At 41.0% G+C, this 23,561-nt stretch overlaps 2 protein-coding genes across 5 annotated transcripts in view; one reads left to right on the top strand and one right to left on the bottom strand.

The window, feature by feature from the left end:
• The window catches only part of Rbks (ribokinase), an 85,185-nt gene extending 69,339 nt beyond the window's left edge, over positions 1–15,846 (bottom strand). Inside the window, exon 1 of the mRNA XM_027424429.2 lies at positions 15,617–15,846. Within this exon, the coding sequence (XP_027280230.1) occupies positions 15,617–15,711 (95 nt within the window). The 5' untranslated portion in view covers positions 15,712–15,846. The remainder of the gene's footprint in view (positions 1–15,616) is intronic.
• Positions 15,847–16,040: 194 nt separating this feature from the next.
• Positions 16,041–23,561, top strand: part of Babam2 (BRISC and BRCA1 A complex member 2) — a 380,020-nt gene continuing 372,499 nt past the window's right edge. The window contains exons 1-2 of one of the 4 annotated variants that reach the window (XM_035447565.1): positions 16,041–16,188; positions 19,905–20,056. In XM_035447565.1, coding sequence (XP_035303456.1) covers positions 19,929–20,056 — 128 coding nt within the window. In that variant the 5' untranslated portion in view covers positions 16,041–16,188; positions 19,905–19,928. Of the gene's footprint in view, positions 16,189–17,339; positions 17,604–19,904; positions 20,057–23,561 lie in introns of those variants that run through there. The other 3 variants (XM_027424428.2, XM_027424426.2, XM_027424427.2) reach the window with 3 other exon arrangements.

Raw genomic sequence — 23,561 nt, 5'->3', positions numbered from 1 at the left:
TTACAGGGAGCATAACAATGTTCAGGCAGACATGGTGCTGGAGCTGGGAGTATTATATTTTGCAGGCAACAGGAAGTCAACCGACAGTTACACGAGGGAAGCTCGAACAAAAGAGACCTCAAACCTATCTCCACAGTGACACACTTTGGCCCCTAAAGGGAGTGGCACTATCAGGAGGCATGGCCTTGTAGGAGGAAGTATGTCCAACAAGGCCATACCTCCTGATAGTGCCACTCCCTTTGGGGGCCATTTTCTTTCAAACCAGTATAGATGAGTACAGGTGTTACGGTATCCACAAATCTCTGGTCACATGTTAACCTCCTCATGTTACCTTTCAATTGGATGGGCATGGTGGCACATGGTACCTTAAACTCTCTGATTGAATTACCTTGTGTTGTCCAATTATAATTTAATTAAGTATTATTTTTCCTGTCAAGAAACACTAAATTTCTGGATTAGATGTCTTCTTTACATTTTTATGTTTTGTAGCCTTGGCTTACCAGGGACTCACTATATAGATCATGCTGGTCTTGAACTTGCAGGAATCCTCCTCCCTCTCTTTCCTGACTGCTGGTTGGGATTATAGGTACATGCTATGATAGGCTCAGAGATATTTGGACATGGTAGCCCCTCCTTACTCATGGGGAATAAGTTTGTTAAAGACTTTTTTAATTATGTGTATGTGGTGTATGTGGCTACATGAGCACTGGCGCCCCATAGAGGCCAGAGGATTTTGGATTGCCCTAGAGCCAGAGTTACAGTGGTCATGAGCTGCCTATGGCGGGTGCTGGGCACAAAACACAGGTCATCTGTAAGGGCAGTATTCTCATTCTCTCTCTCTCTCTCTCTCTCTCTCTCTCTCTCTCTCTCTCTCTCTGTCTCTCCCCCCCCCTTTCTAAAGAGTTATTTATTATGTATAGTGTTCTGTCTGCCTGTGTCCCTGCAGGCCAGAACAGGGCGCCAGATCTCATAACGGATGGTTGTGAGCCACCATGTGGTTGCTGGGACTTGAACTCAGGACCTTTGGAAGAGCAGTCAGTGCTCTTAACCTCTGAGTCATCTCTCCAGCCCCGGCAGTATTCTCTCTTAACCACTGAGCCATCTCCAGAAGTAAGTCCTAATACAGTCCTGCCCCATTGAATGTATGCAACCAGGAATAGTACCAGGCCCAACAAATACATACTATGCTTTTCCTATAAAGGTTACCTATAGTTGCAACATTTGACTTACAAATTAGGCGCAGTAAGAGCCTAACAATTATTGCTGAAGTCAAATAATCATAACAAAATTCTGCAGTAAAATTGCCATTACCACCATTTTTGCATTTTGGTGCATTAAGGTTAGCTGAACACAAGCACTTTTATGCAGTGATAGTTTGCTAAACAAGATACTAAATGATTAGTAGCCAAGTAATTAATATATATATATATATATACATACATATATATATATATAATGAATATGATGGTCAAAGGAATGATTCATATATACATATGAATATGAATAATTTCTTTGATGTGTTATACAAATCCTCACCACATAGCTCAAGGTCTAGCTTCCAACTTACTGTGTGGCTTAGGCTGGCTTAGAACTTGTGACCCTCCCACCTCTACTGAGTGGTAGGTTTATGCTACGTGCCATATCTGGCCTCTGATTCTTAAATATGAAGAATACAAAAGTCTATGTCAAGCACTTAAATATTTCATTTCAGGAGGTGGTAAGATGGCTCAGTGGGTAAGAACACTCGTTCTGTGAGCATGAAGGCCTGGGTAAAATCAGTTTGCCTGTGCCTGTGACCCTAGCATCAGAGTATGGGGGCAGACAGGCAGATTCTGATAGCTTGCTGGTCAGCCAGCCTAGCTGAAAAGGTGATCTTACAGTTCAGTGAAACAGCCTGTCTCAAGGCAATACGATGGAAAGCAGTAGAGGAAGACATCTTATCTGGCCTCTGAATGCCCACACCCAGCTCATACACCTAAACATATGTGTGTATAGCTGAATGCAATGTGGAGCCAGATCTAGATTGAATAACAGGTAGTTTATTAAGAAATAGTACTCACGGGGCTGGAGAGATGGCTCAGCGGTTAAGAGCACTGACTGTTCTTCCAAAGGTCCTGAGTTCAATTCCCAGCAACCACATGGTGGCTCACAACCACCTTGAACGAGATCAGGTGCCTTCTGCTGGCATGCAGGCAGAAGACTGTACATAATAAATAAAATCTTAAAAAAAATAGTACTCACACAAGTCCGCTTAGCCAGGTGGCGGGGAGTGAGAGAAAGGGTCCACATGCACACCCCTAACTACTTAAACCTTTCCCACCTCACTCTGACCACACCGGGTCAGCGACACCTGTGTCCAGCCCCAAGTGGGTGTGGTCAGCGGTACTTCTAATCATGGTTTCTCCCTACACTTGTGCACATCTGGCCTCTGAATGCCCACACCCGGGTTCATACACCTGAACACACCTGTGTATCATACCCCCCTTTTCCCCATCCCAAGTTGCATTTCATTGTCTTTTACCTGGCATTGTTTCTAATAGGAATTTGGAACTAAGTGTTTGTTCTTTTATATGTCATGTGTATTGATATAAGGATGTCTTTATTCAGATAAACACCAGCCAAATACAAGCCGGAGACAGTGCCCTCAGGCAGCAGGCTAGGGAGCCCAGAAAAGAGAGTGCTCCCATGTCTGTCCTCTCCTTAAGAATTCCCCTGACCTCCCTTGACCACGCCCTCAAGCACACCTGTAGCAGCTCCTAGGAGGCGGGGCTACAGTGTCTCCCTACAATTCCCCTTTTAGTCTAAAAGAGGATTAAAACTTAATAGTGTAAAAATCCAAAATTAACAATCATAAAGGTGAAATACAAGAAACTACAACAATCTGCTATTGCACATCCTAACTATGGGCTCCTAGGAGGTGGGGCTACAGTGTCTCCCTACACATGTATGTTTTTCCTCTGGTACTGTAAGAGTTTCTATTTGTAATGGGTTTGCACTGAATTTCATTAGAACGTGATTTGATAACATTTCTCTTGTTTAGAATTATTCTCTCAATAAAAAATATCTTTGCATTTTATAAAATTTGGGAAACTTTTAGCTATTATTTCTTCAAATATATTCTGAATCCCTTTTTCTTTCAGACTGTAATCAGACTTATTTTAGACTGTTGTCTCAGGCTCCTACTTTCCTTTGAATTTTTGAGCATATTTGTGACTCTTTTAACACCTGTGTTGATTCCAATAATCCTATCATTGTCTTTTGATCGCCCTTTTTCCTCTCTTGGTTATGGATCACATTTATCTGAGTCTTCAAAAGTTTAATGATTTTGGATTAGATGTTGAGTTTTGCAGGTATTACATTTGACCTTGTTTTGCAGTTAAGTAAATTGTGGACTAGCATGACCCTTTGGAGGTGGCTGTCGGGATCTGTTAGCATGGGTTTAAAGCAGTCTTTACTGGAGGAAGGATTTCCCTTTAACTAGGTTGTTGAGCAATGCTTCTGGTTGGATAGAACTCAACCATCCCCCACTCCTGTATAACTTCTGGAAAATAATCAGTCTGTGACTATCCAGGAGTTGCTGCCTTTGTGGAGTTTCTCTCTAAGTGAATCCATTCAGCATTTGCAGTAGAGTCCATGGGACTTTAAGGAGTGGCTTTAACTCTCTTGGTTAGCCCCTTCTTTTCCCACAAATTCTAGCTTCCTTAGTCTCCCCCAGCTAAGAACTGTGTTTTCTTACCTCTCTGATATTATCATATTGTGTATTCCTTAGTTTTCTATCTATGCTGGGGTCAGGAATATGCTCCCATGTTTGTTTCCTTCCTCCACGTTGCCTGTTTTCACTATCTGAGGAAGTTGTTTTCTACTTACTGATGTTGAGAGGACAAGTTTGGTGGTAGTTATTACAAATGGGTGAGAAGTATCTGGGTGAATAGTAAAGTTGAGATGACAGATGCCCCTGTACGAAACCAGCATTGCAATGGCATGAAGGCAGGGGAAGTTCTGCAGTGCAGAAATCCAAGGAGAAAAGCAAACCAGTTATGACAATTTCAAATGGGACAGCAGTTATGAGATGGGGGCCTTTTAATCTCAGTTCAGAAGTAGTGATCAGCCCAGCAGATGTGATGTACATCTTTAATCCCAACACTTGGGAGATAGAGGTAGGCAGATCTCTGAGTTCAAGGCTAGCCTGGTCTACAGAGTGAGTTCCAGAACAGTGGGGACAAGAAGGACATACTGATTTTACTCTTCCAAGATGGCATGATTTGAATATATAGTATGCTGGGAGAGGCATATAGCTCAAAATATTAACATATCTAAAAAATACTCCCAATATCAACAAATTTTGGCATGTGTGCACAAATGCAAACACACATACACAGTGTGTATTATTCCCCTCAACCCCTGAATTTCACCTGAGAACAGTTTTGGAGAAATAATAGAATCTTAAATATGAAGGTAGGGAATGAATCAATTTTATAACTCGAGGCTGTAAGAGGAAGAGATCACAGGAGATAAATGTGCATTTGGGAGTTAGGAAGTAAGGATCTGACAACTATAAATGGCAGATTTCCATGAAGACCCTATACAGTAAGAAACTAGGATGCAGAGAAAACAGAAGGAAATTGGCAAGGCACAAGTATTTCACAAAAGGCAAAATTCATTGACGACAATAAAAGTTTACATATAATTTATATATTATATATACATAACAATTTGTATATCGTTATATATAACCATAAAATAATCATGACACTTTTGGGTAGATCCTCAAAGAATCAAGTCAACTTAGCCAGAGATTACAATTGCTAAGTGAGGGTGTCAGTCTAGGTGACTGTCAGTAAAAGAATGGATAAATATGTGGCACATATACACAATCAAGTTTTGCTCAACTCCAAGGAATGAAATTATGCCACTTTCAGGAAAACAAATGGGGCTGGAAATTGTCATGTTGAGTGAAATAAGCCAACCTCATAAAGACAAGTATCCTTTGTTTTCTTTCATGGGGAACACTCTTCTGGGTGTGGATGGAGACAAAGGGATGATAAGAATGGGTAAGTGATGGGGTAAATATGATCAAAGCATATTATACGCATCTATGGAGAGGTCATAATGAAACCTAGCAATGTGTACAATTAACAGACACTAAAACATAACAAAAAGACAGTGACAGATAACTACAGAACCAATGCTTTATCTTCTATTTTGCCAATTAATTACTGTAAAAATTTAAATTCCAAAGTGACTTCTGTCACCATATTATAATTATCTGGGCTACATCTTCCTGCCATCTGCTGGTGTAGTTTAAAGCAATACAAATGGATTTTAATTTCATCCTTAACAAAATATAATTAGAAGGATAAATCATGAGGGGAAAAATCATGTATTTTAGAATTAATCATTAAATTTTCATTTATCTACTATTTCTGGTTTTGGGTGATCATGCTTCTCATTATTATAAGTAATCAACAACTGATTATATTATATTTGAAGTTAACAATATATTTGTAAGCAGGTTGGGTAGGCATTATAAATAATCAAGAATGGATTATATTTAAAATTAACATTAAATATTTATAAGTTAGACTAGATAGGCATTATCATCACCTCTGTTTTCGGGAGAAAGTTAAGAATTCAGAAAAGTACTTGCTTATCAGAAATCTCATAGATGTCATACGAGGCTGAATTACATTTAACTTGAGTCTTCCAATGCTAATGCTACAGTCTTTATGCTGTTGTACTCTGACAGCGTTTAAGACCATTATAGTAGATAGTCAGAATGCAGACAAGTGTTAAAGCAGCAATTACAATTGAAGTTCATTCCATCTCACTGCTTCTTTGCCTTTATGTGTACATGTTCTAGAGGCAGCCTCCACTCCAGTCTCGTAATAGTGCGTATTCCTAGAGTTTCATTAGTATTTTAAATCTTTTTACACAGTCTATTGCCTATGCCTGAAAGTTCTTTCCCTCGCTTCCTTCCTTAGCGAAGTCATTCATATCCTCCAGTGTGGCCTCCCCAGGCCTTCCAATGTAACAGCTCAGGTGGGTTGGGTACCTTGCCTCTGATCTCTCGTCATCTATAGGCCATTCTCACTCCTGCTAAGACTGTACCTATGCAATGCTGCCTCAACAAACGTGAAGTGATACACTAGTATCAGATACCATGTCTTAAATGTTTTTCATATAAGTACTGCACCAAATACTTTTTATTTATAAATTCAAATAGTCATTACAAAAATGCCATGAAAAATTGTTTTTGTCTCCCTTCACAATAAGGAGAATTAAAATCATAAATACCAAAAAAACATACCCGTGGTAAAACTAGGATTTATTCACTTATTTAAAAAATTTTGAGACAGGGTGTCTGTCATGTAGTCTAGGTAGGCCTCATTCTCTCTATGTAGCCAAGGGTGATCCTCCATTCCTGATTCGTCTGCCACTGCCTCCCAAGTGCTGGGGTAACAAGCATGTGCCTCCATGTCCAGTGTAGAGTCAGCATTTCTATAGAGTCTATTGGCAGGGATCATTTAAATTCATGTGAAATATGAACACAGTTAACTTAAGCTTAATATTCTGCCATATTCCACAAAAGAATGACTTAGTTGTGCTGTACAACCTTAATAAATTTGACATACGGTATTCTAAAGAGTTTATGTAAAAATGTTTGAGATGAATCTGACATTAAATATTTAATGTAGATGGGTTAGGTATCTTGCCATCTTTTAATGTTTCTACAGAACAGTTTATGTAAAAATGTCCAAAATGAATGAATGTACGTTATAACATAATGTGAACTGATTATATTTGCTAGTACAAAGAGAAAAATCATAGGTACTAAAAAATTCACAAAGGACTACATTCTGGGTATGTGCTGTTCATGGAACACATTTAATGCTTGAAGGCTAGAAAATATATACCAGGCAAATTTCAATTACAATAACTCTGGATAGCTTTGTTAACATCAGCCAAACAAGAAAGAAAATAGCAGAAAAAGAGAAGGTAGTAATTCTAGACTGAATATACTAATAAAATAGTATAATAAAATATAATAATATACATATATTCTAAAACAAAAATAAACATAGCTATAGTTAGAAAGACAACTCCATCATATATAAGATGGTTTTAATATATTTTTAGTTTTTATTATTTTTTCCCAGTTTGATCAAAGTTTCCTCTCCCTCCCAGCCCTCCACCCCATAAATTTTAAGTATATAAAGTACTAGGCACATGAAGTCAGCTTGGGCTGTGAACTTGTATAAAACACCACAGCTTCATACCTTTCAAGTAAGAGTCAGTGAGAAGGGACCCATTTCTTTATGAATTACCCAGTTTTAGGTGTCCTATTGATAGCATCACAAAAGAGTGATGATGGGATGTGCAAGCTTGTTTTCCTTTACGTTGCTCATGTCCCCCAAGTAGCAAGGCCTGTGATAAATTCAGTACAAACAGGGTACTTCTTTCATTATCCTTATTCTAGATAATATATTCTATTTTCTTTTGGCTTTAACATAAAACCAAAGAAATACGTTTGAAGATAGCAAAATGAACTTCATTTTTACTATTCACTTTTGAAACAGGGTCTCACTACGTAGCTCTGGTTCATTTGGAACTCACAGAGACCTTTCTGCCTCTGCTTCCCAAGTGCTAGGATTAAGGGCATGTGCCACCCTGGCTAAATTTTATTTTTTAACGTTTTCGAAATAGCATTTCTTGCAGCCTTACTTGTCCTCTAACTTGCAATATACCCGAAACTGACCTTGAACTCCTGTCTCCACCCCTCATGTGTTGAAATTACCACCATTTAAAGGTATGTATGACCAAAGATGGCCCTAATGGACTTGAAAACTGAAATTCTATAAACTCTTTGGTTGAAAACGCAGATAACTGAAAATCATATCTTTATTTCTCACTTAAGACTCTTATTCAGAATCCCTCCTCTGAATATTATGGTTCTGACCAATGGTAAAAATCCACTATAAAATATATGTCCATATATAAAAATATATGTAAAATATAATTTGTAGCTGGGTATGACAGCATAATCCTAACTAGTTGGGACACTGAAGAAGGGAGGTTACTTGAACCTTTGAGCCTGAGGGCTTATCTCAAATAACACACACACACACACACACACACACACACACACACACACACACACACACACACACACACACACACACACACACACACACACACACACACGCGAGTGCACGCAAGCAATTTATTAGCGGGCACTTAAGAAACAACTGCACAAATTACTTTGTGCAATATTACAGCATTGTATTTCAAGATTTTTTTCCCCCAACCTCAAAAGGAAAAGCCAGTACCTAAGATGTGATGTATTTGGGAAACTAAAACCAAACTAAAACAAAATATCCCAAACAAAAGCCCCAGACCTAAAGCAAAAACAAACAAAACCATCAAGTTTTATTTAGACAACAAGCCAACCATAGAAAAAGTTAATTTGTAGTTGACTTTGCAGCAGTAGAAGACATGCTTCAAGTCAAGCAAGCCACTGTGAAATAAGGCATCGGCATTGAAAGGGTTGAATGTTCATGTGAAGATTGAAGAGCTCAAAGATGTTCTGCAAATTTGTCATGGACTCATATAATACAAAGAAAGTTTGTCCTCCAAGGCCGTAAAAGTGGGGATTAAAATTATTTTCAAGCTGGGCAGTCGTGGTGTACACCTTTAATCCCATTACTCAGGAGGCAGAGGCAGGTAGATCTCCATGAGTTTGAGGTCAGCTTGGTTTACAGAGTGAATTACAGGATAGCCAGGGCTACACAGAGAAACCCTGTCTCAAACAAACAAACAAACAAACTTAAAACCCCCCAAACAACAATAAACTCTCTCTCTCTCTCTCTCTCTCTTCTCTCTCTCTCTCTCTCTCTCTCTCTCTCTCAGAGGTAACTTTGATTAAAGTATGATTAAGCATGGAAGAACTGCACTGGAATTGTCTCAGATCATTTTGGGATTCTCCATCTTCAGCATTTATCTCCTTTTGTAAGCTTTCTCTATGCTTCCGGAGAACTTGTAGATACTTGCTCCAGGGCATGGACTATGCTTTACTAAGGAATATTCCCAGTGTCTAGCATATTTTCCCTCTTAATATTACATATAAATCATCAAACTATTGGAGCAAAATTCATTGTTGTTCACTTCGCCCTCCCCAGATCACAGAAAAGCTAGCAGGGGGTGATGGATGGATACCTTAGTAACAGCAATCCCTCCCTCCCTTTCTCCTCCTCCTGCTCCTTTTTGAGATAGGGTCTCTGGTAGCCCCAGCAGGCATGGAAATGATTCTCCTGCTTCACCTCTCCTGCTGGGATTACAGGTGTGTGCTAACACTCTCAGCTTCTTGTCATCTGGAATTTACTTTTTTAAGCATCTCTTTTCACTGGAGGCATCAAAATTAGCAAATCTCCCATAGAAGACTTCTCTTGGCATCACAGAATACAAGTGACAGAAACACATTTAAAATATTGATTTTTAAAATATGACTTATAACTTGAAAGCAAACTTTTAAAACTAAAAGAGCAAATAATGGGATTATATTCCTCAAATATCGGGAACTGTCAGATAATCTTGGACTAATGTCCCCTTGATTTTTCTTTACTGAAAATGTGGCCAAAAAGAGATTTTTCCTGCTCTAAATATGCTTTAGTCCAACCCAGGCTACAAAGCTGGCATCAAAAGGGAATTTCTGTTAGCTTCCAGCCACTTTCCCGGAAGCCTTTTATTAGGCTTGATGTTACAGCACCAGGAAGGCAGGATGGGAGTGATGCTTTGTAGGTTTGCCTGCATAAATGTCTGTGCACCTAGTGTATGCCTGGTTCCGGTGGAGGTCAGAAGAGGACCCCTCTGGAGCTGGAGTTACAGGTAGTTAGTTGTGAGCCACCTAGTGTGGGTGCTGGGAACGGAACCTGGTTCCTCTTTAAGAACAAGTGCTCTTATCACTAAGCCACTCTTTAGCCCATTTTAAAAAATAATTTTCTTTTTTATTTATTTATTTAAAGTAATCTAGGTTTACTGATCATTTATTCCAGTATCGACTTAAAAATCTTTTTAGAATTAAGCAATTATTTTCTGACCTGCTAAGGACAAAGTTATATGTTTGAGTGGACTTGAGCTTGTTCTCTGAAGCCACCCCTTCTCATTGGCAGCATGGAAAAAGGTAACACAGGTGTTAGCTGACATGACAGTCAACTGCTTTGGAAATGTGTATCCAATTTGTCTCAGAGCAAGGTTTGGGGCTGCAAGAGAGGCTGAAAGGGAGGCAATAAATGAAATGTATCCTTGAAACATTGAAGTGCTCCTGGAGTTCAGAGCTCAGGGACTCATCATACCTCACTGCTTTAAATATTATTCATGCACAATATCACATTTATAGATTTGTATCTCCAGGCTGGACACCTCTGAACACCACACTCCTGTATCTGCCTCTTTGATCCCTTCAATCTAATAGGTCAGATGTCTGATGGGTACTCCAACCCTCACATGTCAATCCTGAGCCTGACACAATCTTCCACATCTCTTGGCAAAGGTCAATTTCTCCCTTGCAGGTGCAGAGCCACACAACTTTGTCCCGATACCCTCAACAAATCCTTTTAGTTGCACTCCCTTCCAAATAACCTTGAGGTTATTGAGATCCACTCTGGATTTGTCTGTTTCTCAACTTTGCCTTCACTCTGTCCTCAGTCTCTAGTGACCCTATTATAATCTACATCAGGTTATGTACTTTTCTTCTCAAATCCAATGCTTTTTATCCATCCAGAGTATGATCCAATGTTCTTTAGTGGCTCCCCAACCCCCAGTCTTTTCTCCTTCAGAAATACTGGACTCCTCCTTGTTAACCATTTGGGACCTTTGCATATGTCATTCCCTTTGCCTGGAGTGTTCTTAGGTCAGTTAATAAATTCCTGCTTCTTTCCTAATTCAGGTAGTTATGCAAAACCACACTTCTCAGTGAGGCTTTCTTTGGCTAAAGATCTAAACTTAGTATTCCTATTGCCCTTTGTGCTTTCCTTCGGAAGCACTTAACTTAGCACATTGTGTGATTTGCTCATTTTCCTGACACAGTCTCTCCTTCTGTGGTATCCTAAAGCAGGCACTTTTATCTGTGTATCTTTTCTATGTAGGGGAGAAACTGGTATGTGGTGTAAATGCAATAAAAATGAGTTGAATGACTGAAAAGAATGGGTGACACAGAAAAAAATAGGGACTTAAAGTACAATTAAAGAAGGTCTGTGAACTGAACATACAAAAATTGCCATGTATTTTCATGGAACTTTGTCTTTATCTCTCCTAACAACAGGTTTGATTTCCCTTTTCTTTGTAACACGAAACCCTTCTTAAAGATAGGGTTTCAAATACTTCAGACTGGTCTTAAACTCCGTGTGTAGCTGAGGATGACCTTGAAGTCATGATTCTTTGCTCCCACTTCCCAAGGGCTAGATTACAGGCACATGCCATCTTGCCTGACACAACATGAAACCTTAGACATGAGTGTTCAAGAAGAAAGGATAATGATAAATACAGATGGTTATTAAACGATGTCAGATGGATGAACTAATGAGTTTTTAAAAATTATTACTACATAGAGTTTACTACACATAGAGAACTAAAATTAAAAATGAAAAAATGCTCATTGATTGAATTAGCAGTGTCTGGCACACAGTAATATATAAAATAAGTTGGACTTGGATGCCTTCCAAAGAGGCTTAGTTGGGGAAGCAGTTTTATTTCTAAAGTGCTTCTATAGTACAGGCATGATGTCTAGGCTGAGTGTGGTTAAATTCAGGAATGAAAGGAGAGTAATGAAGATACTATTTTTAGTTCTGAAGATCTTTACTTGTTATTCCTTATCAGGGCCCAAGATATACAGTGAATACAGAGACTATAAATTTCCATACAGACTATACAAAAAGGCAGAATGATAGGAGGAAAGCTAACTCTGGGAGACCTGGACTCCAGCCTTCATTATCCCTCCAACTGGCTGTGTGATCAGGGTTGAGCTATTTAAGCTCTTGGTCTCCTCATCTGTAAATGTGAGGATGGACTGAAAGACCCAAAGGTTCCCTAAGAGACAGTGTATGGTTATTTGATGACATTACAATGTAGGTAAAATGTTCTCAAGAGAGTCATATTCTAATCCCTGCAACTGACAAATACATTGTATACCAGCAAGGGCGTGTTAAGGACTAAGCTAATAGGAAACTATAAAGGAAGGAGATTATTTTGAGCTATCTGGCTGGGATCAATGTAATCATAAGGATTTTTTATTTATTGCATTTATTTTATTTATCATTATTTTTGTGTGCACTGCAGTTGATGTGCATGTCTGTGTGAGGGAGTCAGATCCACTAGAACTTGAGTTACAGTCAGTTGTTAGCTGCCATGTTGGTGCTGGGAATTAAACCTTTTAGAAGAGCAGCCGGTGCTCTTAACAGCTGAGCCATCTCTCCAGCCCCCACAAGGGTTCTTACAGTGCACATAGAGTAAGAGTCAGATTGATGTCATCTATGAAGATGAAGGGGCCCTGACCACACCAGTATAGAGAAGCTACAAAAGTGAAGAAACCAAATCCTTCCCTATATCCCTCAGAAAGGAGGACCACCCTACTGACTCCTTGAATTTAGTCCAGTGAGTGCTAAGCCAGGTTTATGACCTCCAAAGCTGCAATAATGCAAAGTCAAGTAAATCCATGGCAGATTACGTAGCAATAGGAAAGCGATATATCCATGACACATCTGTAACCAACAGAGCCAGACCCAATTTTACATCGTTCTGAACACAAATCAGGAATTTTGTAGGAATTAAAAAAAAAAAAAAAAGACCAACCAGGTCATGAAAACATTTTACAATAATCTGTGGAAATTAGCAGTCTAGGGAATAGTTTTTATTAGTGATTCATATGAAAATCAGAAACTCAGGTATTTTATAAAGAAAATGGCAAGGGAAATTAGGGCATTTAAAGTTCCGAGGCCCTGGCTTACCTATCTATAAACTGAGGGACTGGGACCAATAGCCCCTAAAGTTTCTCTATCTTGGAAATAAGATTAGAAAATCCTGATAACAGCCGGGTGGTGGTGGCACACGCCTTTAATCCCAGCACCCAGGAGGCAGAGGCAGGTGGGTCTCTGTGAGTTCAAGGCCAGCCTGGTCTACAAGAGCTAGTTCCAGGACAGCTAGGTCTACACAGAGAAACCCTGTTACGAACACCCCCCCCCCCAAAAAAAAAGAAAAGAAAGAAAATCCTGACATCATAAGCTTAGCCTCTGTCACTGCTTATCCCTCATACCCTGAGTCTGAGGAGCAGTGTTCACAGAAGGTAGTAAGGTGTCTGCAGTATTTACTGGTCAAGCTACACAGAAGGTGCTGGGCTGAGCCCAAGACTTTACACATGCACAACTTAGTAGCAACCCCTTAACTTGGTATGTTTTGATGGAACTATTTCTAAAGTTAAACATACTTCCTATTTTTATATAAGATGGATTCCACATTTTTTCTTTTCTTGAAGAACCATCCCTAGGATTATCAGTTGATGGGCTCCAAGAGGATGGCACTCTGCACACAGGGGTCTGCAGCTTTGTGTATGACTTAGGAGATAGGAATGATTTTCACATGTCTAAATGTTTGCTTAAAACATGTGACCTAGACCATGCATGACTTACCAAACGAATGTTTACTAGCTGGAGCTTTACAGGAAGGTGTGCTGACTTCTCTAGAAAGATGCATACGCCTCCAGACTAAGTGTCTCAAACTATATTGTTTGTTACTAAAAAAATCATGTCTATCTTGGCATAACTTATGACAAGGTGGGAGTGTGGTTCAGTGGTAAAGTTCTTGCTCACTTGGCATGCAAGGAACCTGGGTTCAATTCCGGCACCATACATATAAAACCATGTAAAATTTAATTATTTGAAGTTCTCTTGCTGTTGCTACACTTTAAAAAATGATTTTGTTTTCATTTTTTAATCCTGTGTGTATGTATGTGCCCTTAGGAATGCAGTGCCCTTAGAGGCTAGACGGTGTGGCATCCCCTGGAACTGGATTTCTGGTGGTTGTGATCCAATGCCATCTCTCCAGTCCCTGCAACATATTGTCTGAGGTTTCTGTCAATCACACTTGCCTCTACCAGTCTCCTTTCTTGTCCCACTTTTAATGTTGAGTTGGGTAATTTGATAACATATTTATCTATCCTTTCTGTCTATCGTGTGTGTATACGTGTGCATCACACATGAGGAAGGAAGTCAGTTTTTGTCCTTCCACTACAGTGGGCTCCAGGGACTGAACTCAGCTCATCAGACTTAGGACAAGTACCTTTACTTCATAAGTCAGTGCTTCTCAACCTTCCTAATGCTATGGCCCATTAATACAGCTCCTCATGTATGGTGACCCCCATCCATAAAATTACTTTTGTTGGCTGGGCTGTGGTGGAGCAAGTCTTTAATCCTAGCATTTGGGAGGCAAAGGTAGGCAAGTCTCAGTGAGTTCCAGGACAGCTGGGACCACACAGAGAAACCCCATCTCAAAAAATAAAATTACTTTTGTTGTAATTTCATAACTGTAATTTTGCTACTGTTACAAATTGTAATGTAAATACCCAATATTCTGACCCCCAAAGGGTCACGACCCACAGGTTGAGAACCACTGTCCTAAGCCATCTTGATGACCCTGATGACAATTTATAAATGTTTTTGGCAAGTTTAAGTCGAATAAATGAAGACCCAGGAGCTATTTTTTAAAGTAGATATAGGTAGTTTGCTGCAAGGATTTGGTTACTTTGATTACACCAAGGCCTTATTTCAAGGTTCTCTGTTATCATTTGGAAAAAGATTTAGGGACAGATGAGGTCTTAATCGTTGCATACTTAATCATTTAAAAATGATATTAAGTTGCATTGTATTAGAAATGTGGTCATTAACATAAACAGAATTGGAGTGGTATGGACCTTCTTGGAATTATTTTTCTACAACATGTATACTTTTATGCTTAAAAAGCTGTTTTCATAAAAACAATGATGACAAATCAGAAGGAAATCTCTTACAATCTAACTCAACTATTTTCATTTAGCATATTTTTCATCACTATCCGATCATAGTTTTTTTTAGTAGTTACAATTCTTATGTGTGGTGTTTTTTGTTTTGGACTCACACTTGGGTTTACCACAAGGTTGACCCACGGCTCATTTCTACATAAAACTGTAAACACGAAACACTGCAGGAATGCCAACAATCGACAGAGTGAAAAGGTGTGTGTGCCTTTTTGCCTCGACGCCTTATTTCACATGTGTTCAAATCGAGTAATGCCCAGTTGGGGGTGGTTGTCCTCACAACCCTGTAGGGTAGGTGCATTCTCAGAGGTTAAAATGTCACCGGGCAGCGTAGCCAAAAACCAGGTTCAGGTGTTTGGGGAGGGGTGGGGGTGTCTTTCGGCATCAGAGCTTTCACGGAGCGGCGCCCCGTCCCTTCCTTCCCGTGTCCTCAGGTGTCCACGTCAGGAGTGGCGCTGTGGACACCTGAAGCTCACAGCAAAGCTCCACGGTGGGTGCCCACAGACCCGAGGCCCGGGGTCGCCCTCCCGAGACCCTGCGCTGCGGCCCCGCACTAACCTCACCAGGTCGGTCATGCAGGAACCCACCACCACCACCGCCGCCGCCGCCACCTCCTCCTGCCACGGCCTCCCGGGCTCCCCGGACGCCGCCATTACTACCTCGCTCGACCCGGACGCTGCCCTTTGCCCTTTGCCTGACCCCGCCACCAGAGACGTCGCTCCTTCCTCCCTCACGCCGCGGCCGTCCCCCTCGCCTGCTCGGGTCGCCCACCCGAATGCCCGTGAAACCGCCCGGGCCTCCGGCGGCTCCCGGCTCTTTAGGACCCACGTTCCCGCCCCGCCTCACAGCACAGGGCTCGGCCGCCACGGCGAGAGTCGGCGTCGCTCGCCCGACCCGAGGCCGGAGCCGCGGGGAAGCTTCAGGCGCTACCCGGCCGCCTTCCTTAGCTTCCGGCTGGGCTCGGCGCGGGCACGCGCACGCCCGCCCGGCTCCGGAGGGGGCGGGACGTCCGGGGGAGCGCGCACGCATCCGGCCCGCGGTTCGCGCGCAGGTCGGTGCGTCGGTCGGGGGCGCGCTCGGGTAACCTGTACCCCGTCTAGTCGCCGGTTACTGATCGGACTAAGTTCCAGGTACCTGGACCCGGGCTGGTGCGGGGAGGTTGGATCTCAGTCGCACAGGTGGCGCCGAGAGCCATGTTTGAGTATGGCCAGAGCGCTTGCCTCTTCCTCAAGAGAAGGCCCGCGTCCCAAAGATGCCCTGCTCGCTCCCAGCACGCGGATCCCCTCAAGAACCAGCCCCCAAGACCCGGGGCTGCTCTCTCTCCCCACGTGCCTTGCTCACTCCCGGCCCCTGAAGAAGCCTGCTTCCTTTGCGCTAGATGGGGGGAATCATACAGTTTGGGAGAAAGGGTTGGATCTCTTTAGGTTTTCCTCAGAATGGGTGGCCATTCTTCGGATCTGAACCGGCTCGCTCTCCCCGTCCCTCCCCGCTGTTGCCCAGTTGGAGAAATGGCTCCCCCACAGTAACTTCCCTCGTGCGCCATATGACGCGAACGTGATGCAGCAGGCGGCCACCCCTTTCCGTTCCATGACGTCAACGGGGCACATGTTTCCGTGTTTGTCATCCTCCTAATAGCAAGAGCCGGATCGGTGCTTTTTACGTCTTTGTACTCCCCAGATAGCCAGCCCACCAAAAGACCTCATGTGACCTTACCTTGCGGCAGCAGATTTCTATAAAAGTATATATTTGCATTTTTCCTTCTGCAATACGTCAAAATCAGGAAATACAAATTGCAAAGCAAACATTCATGAAAGACTGGCCACCAAAAATTTCTGCCCTTCGGGGATCCGTTATAATGTGCTATGTGTAAAAGAGGGTGTGTGTGTGTGTGTGTGTGTGTGTGTGTGTGTGTGGTATTTCCAACCTGTATCTCTGCATATTGTACCAAAGGTCCATCATTTTTTTTTGTTGTTTTTTTGTTTTTCAAATTCCTCATTTTGGAGTCAGTATAGTTTTCCTTCTTTATTAGAGAATTTATACTTCACAACTGAAACATATTTAATCTGCACAAAACCTTTCACTGTCTAAAAACTGCATATGGCTGCTCTGGAAATAAAAGCAGAAATCCATTCCCTCGGGTATGATCCTAAAGTCTTGACACTTGCTGAAGTGGAAAGGGTTGTTATAATCACTAGCGTGGTTTGGCATCTGGAGTAGGTTTGTTTCTTTTGGCATTTAACTAGTGAATCATTCAGGCTAGCGTCGGCACTGGTCAGCAGTAGCCTAGCTGCTTTCTAGTGTACAAATTCATGACCATGTCTTCCTATTTGACAAAGTGTATGCTTTAAAAAAATCCACCCTGATGCTTTCTTTAGTGGCCAAGGAAGTTAGCAATAGTGGACTTTGAGAGAGGTCTGGATTTGAATTCTAGTCCTTATGTTGGCTCTGTGTGTGACATTGAGTAACTTTGTATTTATAAAATGGAAACAATAGTCAGTAAGAAACTACCTGGAGGGGTGATGGTGGTGGATAGCTGTACAGAAAGGTGAGTAACAGAGAGCTCATATGTGATGTTTAGAATGTGCTAGTTTTGTTTCTCTTTCTTAGAGAAAGATAAAATAGTGGGTACTGTGAGAAAAAAAAATTAGTCATCGTCATGAGCAGTCTTTCTGTTTGCTTCTACCAGATGACCACTTCTGTGCTTTGCATGTGATGTAAGTAAGCATCCCCTTCAGGAACTGTGACGTCGGTATTGGTAGGAATCAGGTGGAAGTGCTGCAGAATTTAGAAAGAAAAGTCTTCAAGGTGATAGTGTGGGTAGTATATTATTCAAAAAGCATTTACCCCTGTCGTCTGGAAGATACAGGTTGTAAATGGCAGCACGGCATATAGAAGTGCTTGATAAGTATTGAAGTGCCCTAAAATGTGTATTTTTTTTTTTTTTTATGTTAGACAGTACAGTTGAGGGAACATTTACTCTTGCCTTGGGATGGTGTATTAGAATGGTATGAGGAAGTCCATAGGACTTCCAAGGAGTTGGAAAAGATTCATTTGGAGACTAAAGTACACAGTATGCAGCTTAACCACTTCAGAAATATTTCTGGGTGGCATCATGGTATTTTTTTTGGAAAGATCTCTGTAGTCATTTCTTTATAACTATCTAAAATGATAAAACAAGTATTCAATTTAGCAGAGTTTGTAAGTCCCTATGTGCCATAGTGTGTAGAAACTAGAACCAGAACAGCAGGTACTCATAATTGTAACTGAGTGGAAATTAATTAGCTTTCAATGTGGGATTAACCTTTCAGATTGAGAAAGACAATGATCATTTGAATTGACTTATTCACCTCTAAAGTAGCAGCTTTCATTTAGAAGTCTATTAGGAATTCATGCACTCTCTCCTCCAGCTCTATGAATATCCAAGTAGTGTTGATGTGATTTATTGCTTTTATATCATCAAGGGGAGAGATGTTGTAGTGCCTGAAAATCTAAGACTGAAAAGACTCAATTAGTTTTTGTTGCTAGTATCCGGACAGGTCTATGTTTTTTATAATTTAAGTGTTAAGTACATTTTTTTTACTTCATTTATTTCTCAGGTTCTGCTGTATCTATTCTCCTGTCATCTCTCTCTCTCTCTCTCTCTCTCTCTCTCTCTCTCTCTCTCTCTCTCTCTCTGTGTATAGTGTATATGTCAGTGCGTCTCCATTTGCCTTAGTGTGCACATGTGGTGGATAGAGGTAGTGTCAAGTATCTTCCTCTCTCATTCTCTACCTTAGGGTTTGTAACTCTCTGATTGACCTTGGAGTCCACCATTTTGGCTAGACTGGCTGGCCAGTGAGCCCTGGGGGTCTACCGTGCTGCAACCCCCAGAGCTGGGGTTACACGTGTGTCACTGGACTGGGCCTGACTTTTTATGTGGTTGTTGGAGGTCTGAACTCTTGCATCTCCATGCATGCTCAGCAAGTGTTTTGCTAATTGAACACTTTCCTTAGGTGCCTCCCACACTATCAGTTTTTGAGGGGATATTATATTCTCTCTATCCCTAAATATTTTTTCAGCCTTTCTCCCTTATTTATTTAAAGTAATTTTAAAATTTATTTATTTTTATTAAATCTATTATTTGAGGCCATATTCTGAGTGTGGTCTTGGATATGGACTTAGTTGGTATCCATGGTCCTGGCCAGTAGTTAATAAAGCTTGCTTCAAATTTGGCTAAAAAAACTATTATTTGAACTTGCCACTTAATATATTTATTATTAAATATTATTGAATACTAAGTGTATGTTAAATGCATTTGTTATATGTGAGAATTTCAGGTTGTAGTCTTTGTTGGGGAGAGTTCACGTAAACATGTAACCCACCATGGAAGGACTTATTAAGAAAGGGATGGCAGTCGTAAATGATCTAGTAAGTAACAATTGGTTGTGTTTGCTTTAGAGTTTTGTATGCTGTTACCATTGAAGCTCTTTGTCCTCACGGGGACACAGAAGTACTTAACTCAATGATGTGTATTTTGTGTGTTAAGGAACTGGACAGTTAGGGAAGGCTTCTCTGTGTCAACACATGAAATTGTGCAGCTTAAGGGGACTGTGCTAGTGGAGGGGATTGTACGTCAAGGGTTCCTTTCACTCCTGAAAAGCATTGAACAGCCCATGCCCTGAATATCTGAGTAGCAGGGATCTGGTTTCTTCTGGAAGACTAATGGTAGAGCTGTTACTGGGTCACAGAGCACTTGCTCATATGAGAGAAGTTCTGAGCACCATGCTAGCTTCCAGGAAGCTTGTTACAGCTTTATCTCCATGTTGTATCTGGTAAACTGATCACCTTTCTTTCTTTCTACTTCCAGTGGTGACTTATAAATCAAGTTAAAATGTCTCCAGAAATTGCCTTGAATCGAATTTCTCCAATGCTGTCCCCATTCATATCTAGCGTGGTCCGAAATGGAAAGGTCGGACTGGATGCTACAAACTGTTTGAGAATAACGGACTTGAAGTCTGGGTATGTACTAGAAGTAACTCAACTTTTTCTTTACAGTAAACCTTTCTTACTGGATTCATGAAAATTGACCATCACAGGTAGCTTTCAAGTCATGATCTCGTTACCGGCTGATGCAGTTGAGTTAGAAAAAAATTGTGTGTGTGTGTGTGTGTGTGTGTGTGTGTGTGTGTGTGCGCACACACACACTGAGGGTTGAACTCAGTGTCTCACACATGCTAGAGAAGAACTTGACCACAGAGTTACATGCCAGTCCCCAGTTCATGCTTCTTGTGTTACAAGTGTGTGTGTTCACATGTGGGCATTATGCGCCATTCATTTCTCTGGGAACATTCATATATTTTTTCTGGCTTATCTCTTTGGGTTTCAACACATGTGTTTCTCCTTCATTGGCTTGCTTTTGTCTTTACTGCAATCTGACACACACTGTAAGCATTGGGTTTAAAGATGCCATGTCTGACATCATTTGATAATCTCCCTTAATACAAAAATGACAATAGTTAGCCAGAATGAGTCATTCTTCACAATGGGGTTAAAATGTCCACTCTCACACCTGGATGTATCAAAATATGAAACAAAACACCCAAACAAAACAAAATAAAAAAAAGAAAAAAAATAAGTGGAAAAACCTGCCACACATTTCATTTGGAAATATAATTAGATCTACAGAAAAGATGGAAATACTCCAGGAAATTGCAGTAGTAATCTGGGTTCTCAACTTGACACACCTGGAAGAGGGATCCTCAGTTGAGGAATTGCCTCCATAAGATTGACCTGTCGGTATATGTAGGGCATTTTCATGACTGTTAAATGATGGAGGAATAAGGCTCAGTTCGTGGTGAGCAGTACCATCTTTGGGCATGTCAGCTTGGGCTGTATAAGAAGTGTAGCTGAGCAGTATCCTGGGGAAGCAGGCCAGTAGTCTGCATTCCTCCAGATATGCATCTTAGGTTCCTGCTTCAGTCCTGCCCTGGCTTCTCTAAGTGATGGACTAGAGTCTGTAAGGTACAATAAACCCTTAAGTTGTTTTTGGTTCAGTGTTTTCTCAGGGCATCAGAGAAGCAAAGCAGGACAGAAGTTCATATTGTTTTATCATTATCAGTCATTTTGTAGTTCTATTTGAGTTTGGCTGTTTTCCTATTTCATCGACCAAGATTAATCCAGAATATGAGTTGTATTTAATTGTTTAATTGTTAAGTGTCCTCAGTTTCTCTAACTTGTCTTTAGTCTTTCTTTGCCATGAATGACCTTGGCATTCTTTTTTTTTTTTTTAAGATTTTATTTATTTATTATGTATATAACATTCTGCCTCCTGTATGCCTGCACACCAGAAAAGGGCACCAGATCTCATTATAGATGGTCATGAGCCACCATGTGGTTGCTGGGAATTGAACTCAGGTCCTCTGGAAGAGCAGTCAGTGCTCTTAACCTATGAGCCATCTCTCCAGCCCCGATCTTGGCATTCTTAAAGAATATTGGCTACATACTTTGTGATATTTCCCCCCCATCTGGGTTTGTGATATGTCCCTCTATATGATGCTTTCTTACATTTGAGTCAGAACTAGATCCCCTTCCCTAAGAGCACCATAGTAGTGTTGGCCCACGTCAGTGCATCTGATGCATGCCAAAATGATGTTCATGTCTTTTTAAGTGATCCTCCCGCCTCAGCTTCCTGAGTAGCTGGGATAACAGACACCACACCATTCAGCCATGCAGCCAGGAGGTGAGACCACAACACTGCAGTGCTGCTAACCTGTGCTTGACACTTTAGGCACATTCTATGCATTTTCAATATATGATTGTCGCAATTTCTGATGTGTTAGTGGGGGTGTGCCCTCTTTGTAAGCCAGGGAGTAAATATCTGTTGTTATTTGTTCTCACCTTTTGTCTTTGGGCGGTTTGTCAAGTGGCTCTGTGACATTTTAACATATCCCCTTAGTTATTTTTTTTCTCACTAGAAATGTCACTTTTTTGTGTGTGTGTAAGAGCAAGCAAACAAGGTTTTATTGAGAAGTACAGTAACAGTATCAGAGGGGGGCTCCAGGAGATGGGTGGCCTAAGACGTTGCATTCTTGGTTCTCTCTTAGTTATCCTTGTTAGGCTCTTGTATCCTCACAGTTTCTCTTTTACTTTGTATCTATTTATTTTTCATCTGTCTATGTATGAGAACATGCATGTACCACAATGCATGTGTGGAAGTCAGAGGACAACCTGAGTCCTGAGGATTGATCTCAGGTCGTCAGGCTTGGAAGACAAGTGCCATTTAACCCAGTACACAGAAAGTGTCATGTGAGGAGATGTTTTGGAGGCTATAAGAACAGTCTTGTTAGGAATTGTAGTAGCTACCTTTGAAGAGATGCTATTGATGAAGTACCCATTTTCCACATTTGACTGATAGGCAGGATAGATAGGCAAGAACCAAATCAAAGCAAGATATATTCTGTCTATTCTCTCTCTCTCTCTCTCTCTCTCTCTCTCTCTGGACTTCCCTTATTGACCTTGGATCTTTCTGTAACCTTTACGACTGTGTGCACTTCTGTACTCCATGCTAGGTCATCAGTCTCTTAAGGACAGAGGTCTTCCTGAACTTATTTGTATGCTTCTGTGAGTTTGCCATGGTGCCTCCCACACATAATGTGGTAAATAGAGGTGGAGTGAGTGGGTGGATGGGATAGGTGTCTCACAGAGAGGTTACTTAGTTTGGGAGTCACAGTAGTTTATTTCTGGAGGCTTGGAAGGCTTTTTATTGTCTTGCTAACATATTTAAATTCTATTACACATCATTCTAAAAGTTGACATTCCATGACAAGCAAGCTGATACTTTTGAAATTATAGCAAAAAATATATTACAGCATTAGATTTATTTCTTAAAAAGTTTACATTTATTTATATCTTTTTAGATTTATATCTTTTAGATTTATTTCATTTTATGTGTATGAGTATTTTGCCTGAATGTATGTATGAGCCCATGTGCTTGCCTGTAGAGGTCAGAAGAGGGTATCGGATCTGTGAAACTGGAACCACGATATGGTGGTGCTGGGAACCAATCCTGGGTTCTCTGCAAGAGCAGCAAATCTTCCTAACCACTGAGCCATCTCACCAGCTCTGGATTTATTCTTTTAGATAGAAGATATAAGGAGACCCAAAGGGGCCACTCCCAATTACTGGGAATCATCCCATGAGCGTTCTAAAGGTTTTTTTTAATTCTCTGCTGTGTGGTAACTTGCTCACAGGCTTGTGCTATTTGCAGGATGCTGTACTTTGTCATTTTTAGTGAGCTTTGTAATGCTGATGATGTCTGAGTGTCTGATCAGCACTCTGTAATGATGCCTGGCAAGTGTAACAGGGGAAGGCAGAGCAGCTCACTGCAACCTGTGGCAGCTGAGCCTTAATATTCCTTTTCGGCATATCACAGTGACTCAACCCCACTGGCACATGGCTGTGTTTGGGGCATCTGCTGTGACATCTCATCCACCCACAACTACCTGTTGCATTTTTTGGTGCATGT

This window comes from Cricetulus griseus, chromosome 7 (assembly GCF_003668045.3).
Source record: "Cricetulus griseus strain 17A/GY chromosome 7, alternate assembly CriGri-PICRH-1.0, whole genome shotgun sequence".
NCBI lineage: Eukaryota > Metazoa > Chordata > Mammalia > Rodentia > Cricetidae > Cricetulus > Cricetulus griseus.
The sequence above is the reverse complement of the archived record's forward strand: the minus strand, read 5'-3'. Positions and strand labels throughout refer to the sequence as shown.